Source organism: Mandrillus leucophaeus, unplaced genomic scaffold, assembly GCF_000951045.1.
Source record: "Mandrillus leucophaeus isolate KB7577 unplaced genomic scaffold, Mleu.le_1.0 Scaffold310, whole genome shotgun sequence".
Classification (NCBI taxonomy): Eukaryota; Metazoa; Chordata; class Mammalia; order Primates; family Cercopithecidae; genus Mandrillus; species Mandrillus leucophaeus.
The window spans coordinates 234,721-242,809 of NW_012103255.1; the positions used below are offsets into that span (position 1 = coordinate 234,721).

An 8,089-nucleotide genomic window follows, 5' to 3' on the forward strand; every position below is an offset into this window, starting at 1 on the left:
ACGGAGCCGGTCTCGGCCGGGCGCTGCCTTCACAACGCGCCCAGGAGTGTGTCACGTGCGCCGCTCACCCCCAGGAAGGAAGCCCCTTGGCCCGCACTGCGCTAGGCGCCCCTCGCCCACCTACTCCGCTGCACTCTTCCTGCAAACGTTATTTTTGGCGGTAGGACAGAGGTTGCGGGATGAGGGTCGGGCGCAGGGACAACGGTCGCCAGCTCCTGCGATAGTTCCGTTACTCTCCCGCGGCACAAGGTCCTGGGCGCCGCGAGGCTCTTATCCCCGTGGCCGCTGGGGATTGGCTGCCGGCAAGCCCCGCCCCGTGCCCCCGGGCTCTGAGGGGGCGGAGCGCGGAGGGAGAAGGCGCGAAGGCTGGGCGTCGTGACCGCAAGTGGACGCGCGTGGCCCGCGAGGCGAGGTATGACTTGTTCCCAGGTCCCGGGCTGCCGGGCGAGGGTTGGGAGGGAGGGGCGTCGGCAGGCAGCTATGGAAAACGCCCTCGTCCCGATGGACGGGGGAAAGGGGTCGCTGTTCCCGCGGGGACGTCGCTTGCTCGCGCCGGGTGGGAGCGGCCCGCCTAGTCCTTATTTGTGCAGGCGGGGAGCGCCATGTGCAGAACTGTGGCCTCTTTATGGGAAAAGACGCCTGTGCCATTCCTCCGTCCCTTTGAAGCCCTTTAAAAACTTTCTGAGGCCGGGCGCGGTGGCTCACGACTGTAATCCCAGCACTTGGGAGGCCGAGGCCGGCAGATCACCTGAGGTCAAGAGTTCGAGCCCAGCTTGGCCAATATGGTGAAACCCGGTCTCTACTAAAAATACAAAAATTAGCTGGGCGTGGTGGTACGCGCCTATAGTTTCAGCTACTCAGGAGGCTGAGGCAGGAGAATCGCTTGAACCCAGGAGGCAGAGGTTGCAGTGAGCTAAGATTGTGTCATTGCACTCCAGCCTGGGCGACAGAGCGAGACTCTGTCTCAAAAAGCCAAAAAAAAACTTTATGGTTTAGAAAACGAAATTTAAACTTAGTTTGCTGAACAGAAATCTTTTAGTTTAGCAAACTAAATGTGCTGCAGGAGCTGAGCAACACTGAGTCCTCATATGCAAGTCATGGAAACAGAATGATCCCGGCTGTGGATGGCCTCATTTGTGTGGGTGGTGGTTTGTGAGGTTGGAAAGCTGAAGAAATGCGTGCTCATACTGACCGTTCTTGAAAATGCGTATTGACATTTTTTTAAAGCTTTATTGAGATATAATTCACATACCATAAAATTCACCTGTTCTAAGTGTGCACCTCAAGTGTTTTCAGTATATTTGGTGTGTTTATAGTACAACCATCACAACAATCTAATTTTAGAACATCTCCATCACCCCCAAAAGAGATCTCCTGTCAGTTAGCAGTCACTCCTCATTTCCCTCTCTGCCTCCCCAATGCTGGACAGCCACTAATCTACTTTCTGTCTTTACTGATTTGTCTATTCAGAGAGGTGGAATCACGGAATATGTGGCCTTCTTTCCCTTAGCATCATTTTTGAGATGCATCCAGGTTGTATAGCATGTATTACTACTTCATTCCTTTTACATCGCCAAATAATATTCTATTGTATTGCTATACCGCACTTCATTCATTCATCAGTTGATGGATATTTGGATTGTTTTCGCTTTTTGGCTATTACAAGCAACACTACTATGAATATTTGTGGAAAAGTCTTTGTGTGGACACGTATTTGAATTTCTCTTGAAATTACCCAGGTAATCCACTCTTGAATTACCCAGGAGTGGACTTGCTGGGTCATATGGTAATTCTCTGTCTAACTTTTTGAGAGCCTACTAAACTTCCAAAGTGGCTGCACCATTTTACATTCCTACCAGCATTAAGTTAAGGACATGTTTCTTCATGTCCTTAACACTTGTTAGAAATACAGGATGTTACTTGTATCTCTTGCTTTTAGCCACCCTGATTGATATGAAGTGTTATCATTGTGGTTTTGATTTGCACTTTCCTAATGGCCAAAGATGCAGAGCATCTTTTCATGTGCTTATTGGCCATTTGTATATTTTTGGAGAAATATCTAGCAGATCCTTTGCTCACTTTTTAATCGGTTTATTTGTTGTCTTTGTTGGTGAGTCGTAAGAGCACCTTATATATTCTTTAGGTCTTTTTAAAAACACAAATAAAGCCTGGCCAACATGGTGAAACCTCGTCTCTACTAAAAACACAAAAATTAGCCAACGTGGTAGTGCGTGCCTGTAGTCCCAGCAATCTGGGAGGCTGAGGTGGGAGATTCGCTTGAACGTGGGAGGCAGAGGTTGCAGTGAGCCAAGATCGCACCATTGCACTCCAGCCTGGGCGACACAAAAGCAAAAAAACAAAAAGCAACAACAAAAAAAACTACGCAAATAGGATACTTCTCCAGACCAAACAATAGATTGGAAAGAAACTCAGCACTTTGGAATCATACGGTCATATGGTTTGGATTCACAACAAAAACAGGCTTCTCCCATTTGTGAGCATGGGTACTAAGTGATCTTGGCCAGATACTAGGTCATCACCTCTGCACCTCCGGGACTTCATCTGTAACGTGGGTTAACAATGTCTCCCTCTTAGAGTTTGAGTGAGGATTAAATGAGAATGTGTATTAGCTGCTTAGCATAGTTCCCGGCAGGCCCTTAAAGGCATCTTGGACAGATTTATGCTGGGCCTTGACTTGGGAGGTCTCAGTGCCTGTTCTGTTCTAGAAGCCCATAGGCTTTTCCAGGGATTACCAGGAACTGGGACTAACATCGTTTATCTCTGATTTTGCCTACAAACCTCTCTCTCCATTTTTATCCATCCATACCTAAGTCTTTTAATTATCCGAACTACTTTTAGTTCTATTTAGAATTGGTTGCAGCTAAAATGGTTGTTCTCTCCTACAGCTGGGAATAATTTAGAGAAAAGAGTTACTGTTTTATTTTAAAATTTAATGTTTTAATTTATGTTTTCTGTAAAGTACAGGAAAAAAAATCCCTTTAAAATGACTTTAACAGCCTTGTTATCTGTAGAAAGAGAACCAAGGCTTTGGAATCACAGGACTGAGTTACCTCAGTATCTTTTATAATTTTATAAAATCACCTGATATCCTTGAGCTTTGGTTTTCTCATTTGTAAAATGGGAAGATAATACTCACGGAATTGTAGGAAAGTGCCCGTGAAAACCATAAAAATAAACACAATAACTACCATTGAGTTCTTGACACCTGGCAAGTGCTTTAAGTGCAGTCTCTCAGTTCACTGCCATGATCTATGACATGGGTGTTTTGATTCTGATTTGACAGTTGAAATTTGCCCAAGGTCTCTGGACTGGACTCACAGGTGCATCTAACTCCAAAAGTTCTGTTATTTCCACAGGCCAGCCACTGTGCGGCGCTGTGTGTGGTTTTAAAGTTGCTCATGCTATCTGTATTAGTTTTCTATTTGCTTTCATAACAAAATACTACAACCTTAGTGGCTTAAACAACACAAATATTATCCCACAGTTCTGTAAGTCACAAGTCTGTCACACGTCTCAGTGTGCTAAAATCAAGGTTTCGACAGGGCTGTGTTCCTTCTGGAGGCTTTAGTTGGAGAATCCATTTCCCTGCCTTTTCTAGCTTCTAGAGGCTGCCAGCATTCCTTGGCCTGCAGCCCCTTCCTCCATCTTCAAAGCCAACAACAGTAGTCCAGTCCTTCTCATATCACATCACTTTAACTTTGTTTCAGTTGTCACCTCTCTCTCTCTTTTTTTTTTTTTTTTGAGATGTTGTCTCACTCTGTCGCCCAGGCTGGAGTGCAGTGGCCCAATCTTGGCTCACTGAAACCTCTGCCTCCCGAGTTCAAGCAATTCTCCTGCCTCAGCCTCCTGAATAGCTGGGATTACAGGCACCCACCACCACACCCAGCTAATTTTTGTATTTTTGGTAGAGACAGGTTTTCACCATGTTGGCCAGGCTGGTCTCGAACTCCTGACCTCAGGTGGTCCACCCGCCTTGGCCTCCCAAAGTGTTGGGATTACAAGCGTGAGCTACTGTGCCGGGCCTGTTTTGTCAGTTGATGGGCAACCTTAACTCTATCTGCAACCTTGCCATGAATCTAATATATTCACAGATTCTAAGGATTAGGATGTAGACCACTTTTGGTCGGGGGAGGGGGGCATTATTCTGCTTACCACAGTACCTATTCAGTGGTTACATGATGGTGAACTATCCTGGCATTCCTCTAACTGTGGCCGGTTGGCTTTGCAGGAGATCCTGTTGGAAAGCAACTGCAGCATGTAAGTCACTTCCTTTTGCTAATGAACAAGCCTTGCTCCATCCCCCAGCCTTCTCTTTCTCCCATTCCTGTCTCACCATGCCCCAGTCTTAAGACTGGCATCTCTTGCCAGTCAATCCTAACCCTAAGTATACTTTAACTGTTAGTGATTTAAAAGGTCTAGTGAAGGTCTTCCTGGCTTCGAACCTGATTCTGGGAGGAGGAAGGGAAGTCCTTGGTCAGGAAGGGGAATGGAGGTTTATGCAAGGCCCCTCTGGTTATGCCTAGCACATGTTTCCTTTTGTCGGAGTCTGAGCTTGGGAGGCTCGATGCTGACACCTGTGTTTGACAGGTCCTGGAATAGTAGTGACCCCCAACTGTCTGCTAAACTGTTTGGGAAGAATGGAGTGTTGGAAGAGCAGAAATCTCCAGGTAAGTTAGGCTGGGGGATTTGCTGGTGCTGGAACTCTCATCCTACAACTTGGATCCCAGTTAATGGTTCCCAGTCTGCCCAGTTTCTGTTCAGTGTGAAACTTGGGATCTGCCTAAATTCTGCTTTTCCTCCAGTCAGCCACCATGTTTCCTGTCTCATAGTGGATGTGACGCCTGCCACTGCTGCGATGCAGACCCTTACTCCCTAGTGCACCTGCTGCACCTAATCCCGTGCTTCTGTTTCACTTGTGCCTTCTTCCAATTTTCCCTCTACCATCTCCAAAGTGATCTTTCTGAAACCGAAGTCTATTGACACCCCCTAACCGGTTACAGCCCTCACCCATATCACCCAGCCAGTGGAATAAACTGTGACTGCTGTGGTACAACCTTCTGTTATTTCATAGTTTGGCCTCACCTGCCTTTCTAGCCTCCTCTCTCACCACTCATTGCATGCAGTGTGCAATCCACCTGGCACCTAGTCCTGGCTGTGAGCAATTTCCCAAATGTGCTGAGCTTTTTCGTATCTCCATGTCCTGGCATGGGCTGTTCCCTCTGCCTGGATTCCCTTCAGCCTCCCTCCTGCATTCCCCTGGGTCCCTGCATGCTCCCCACTGTCAGCTTAGTGTTAACTCAGGAAGCACAACCCCATGGGTCCTGAAACACTTCATAATTACTTCTCTGATTGCAAGCGCTGAATTCCTGGTGTGCCCATGGCTCTAGGTCCCTGCAGAGTGATCCCCTGCTGGGGGGAAGGCAGGGATATACACGGCCAGCACTTATCATGGACCACTCCTTAATATTGATAAGTATTGCTGAATGATTGGGTACAGTATAGCCATTCAGTGTTCGCGGGGGTTGCGGGATGTTTGTAGGGGTGTATGTGCATGGGAATATTTTAACATTGAAGAAAAAGTGAAGTCAGGTGCAGTGGCTCACGCCTGTAATCCCAGGACTTTGGGTGACTGAGGTAGGAGGATTGCTTGAGCACAGGAATTTGAGACCAGACTGGGCAACATAGAGAGACCCTATCTCTACCAAAAAAAAAAAAAAAAAAAAGCCAGTTATGGTGGCATGTGCCTGTAGTCCCAGTCACTTGTGAGGCTGAGGTGGGAGGATTGTGTAGACCTGGGAGGTCGAGGCTGTAGTGAGCCATGATCATACCACTGCACTCCAGCCTGGGTGACAGAGCATGACTCTGTCTCAAGAAAAAAAAAAAAAAAAGAAAGAAAGAAATACAAAAAGTGACTTACGTGTTCTGACTCCTCTGAATCCTGTAACCGTATGTGTGCCTGCCATTTAACGCTGTTTTTCTTCTTAGGTTTCAAGAAAAGAGAGACAGAGGTGTATGTTGGCAATCTTCCACTGGATATTTCTAAGGTATTCTTCACAATAGGCTGCTTATCTTCCTTGGCCTTCCCATATGACTTAGTAACCTGCCAGTAACTTAATTTCCCCAGTTTTTAAAGACGTTTGAGAGCTATGATAGTGCAGACAGTCACTGGTTGGTGACTAGGGTAACCAATGCATCACAGTTTGCCTCGGACTTTCCCAGTTTTAGCACTGAAATGCTAAACTGGCAACCCGGACAGTTAGTCCCACTCTTTATCCCTGTATACCTGGAGGGTTGGTCAGCCTTCTTGTCACTTTGGGTTGAGGCAGCTTCTTTTTAGGAAGGGACCTTGTTAGGGCTCAGCTGCTGATCCTTTGGTAATGGGGAGTAGTTGGTTTCAGCCAAAAAAAATGACACCTATTTGACTTTGAAATGAGCTGGTTAGGTCAGTGCTGTGTTAGTGGGACTTAGAGAGTAGAATGTAAACAATCGTATTTTTGACCCCAGGCACCTTACTGTCTATTTGGAGAGGCCAGACCAACAAACCTGAAATAATTATAAAACAATATAAGTGCTTAAATTTTGTAGTAAGTATATTTGAAATACAGATGAAAGGAGAATGAAAGTGTGATCTATTGAATTGAAGCACCGCCTGACTTTTTTTTTGGGCATCTACTACATGCAAAATATTGTGCCCCCAGTTTGTCATGCTTAAAGATAAACAGCCTAGTCCTTGCCCTCAAGGAGCTCAATCCTGGAAGAAGGATGAGAGAAACTAACCTTTGTGGATCCCCTGCAGCATGCCAGACATTTTTCACAATTTTCTTGTCTCCATTTTCCCTTGCTAACCAGTTCCACTCAATCATCTCCGCCCAGTTGTACTTTATTCTTTTACACTATTTACTATATTTTAACTGTCAGGCATGCTCTAGGAAGTAAGCTAAATGCTTTATTCATGTGATTTTATTAAATTATTATTGTAACTCTGGTTGGTGGTAATGCCCCCATCTTGGAGATGAGACAGCCAAGGCTCTGAGAGGTCACGTCCCTCAGCTAAGTACACAGACCTAGTGAGTGGTCAGCCAGGAGTGGAATCCAGGTTCGGTTGCTCCCAAGTCCCATGTTCTTTGCTTTGTGCCAAATCATGTAACCGATAAGATATGGCAATAACTCACCAAATAAAAGATGGACCATTATGTTTTGTCTGACAGAGAGAAGAAAATGGTATTGGAGCATAGTAAGTCATTGTGATCCAATAAATGAAATCATGTTCAATCAAAGGGGCAGGCTGGGGGATTCTTGGCACCTGATAGATGAGCCTACTGGGGCTGGTTCTTCTCCCCCGTTTTGGCAGGCTACTTCAACCTGTTATTTGACAGTGCAGTGGGCAGAGGAGCCCTACATGTGGGTCCTGCAGTGGTCGGGGGAGGTAAGATGCTGAGTAGTCCTGCCACCTCTCTCTTCCCCCCTACCCAGTAGACCCCATTCCAGAGCCCGGCACCTGGGGCTTGCTTGGCCATACTGTCCCACACCATGGTAAGGGAACGTTTCATCCTCATCCCCTTCACAGAAAGCAGCAGCCCTCCCCGTAGGGCCTTCTTTCGATTCAAACTTGGACCAGCCTCATAAGAGAGATTTGAGTTGTGCTTTAGAGAAGGAGTAGGGTTTTAAAAAGAAATTTCTAGACCAGGCATGGTAGTTTACAGCTATAATCCCAGTACTTTGGGAGGCTGAGGCAGAAGGATCACTTGAGCCCAAGGAGTTCAAGACCAGCCTAGGCAACATAGTGAGACCACGTCTCTTAAAACAAAAAAAGAAAAGAGAAAAAGAAATTTCTAATGATAACATTAATGCCGTGTCAAGAACTGTGAAACGAGCCGAGTGTGGTGGTTCACACCTGTAATCCCAGCACTTTGGGAGGCCGAGGCGGGCGGATCACAAGGTCAGGAGATCAAGACCATCCTGGCTAACACGCTGAAACCCTGCCTCTACTAAAAATACAAAAAATTAGCCGGGCGTGGTGGCGGGCGCCTGTAGTCCCAGCTACTCGGGAGGCTGAGGCAGGAGAATG

The 8,089-nt window shown here is 46.6% G+C and overlaps 1 protein-coding gene across 3 annotated transcripts in view; it reads left to right on the forward strand.

Annotated features, from left to right (window-relative positions):
• Positions 1-153: 153 nt before the first annotated feature.
• TDRD10 (tudor domain containing 10) overlaps positions 154-8,089 on the forward strand; it is a 60,843-nt gene continuing 52,907 nt past the window's right edge. For 2 of the 3 annotated variants that reach the window (XM_011987423.1, XM_011987424.1), the window contains exons 1-2: positions 4,213-4,688; positions 6,007-6,065. In XM_011987423.1, coding sequence (XP_011842813.1) covers positions 4,508-4,688; positions 6,007-6,065 — 240 coding nt within the window. In that variant the 5' untranslated portion in view covers positions 4,213-4,507. Of the gene's footprint in view, positions 413-4,212; positions 4,689-6,006; positions 6,066-8,089 lie in introns of those variants that run through there. The other variant, XM_011987425.1, reaches the window with a different exon arrangement.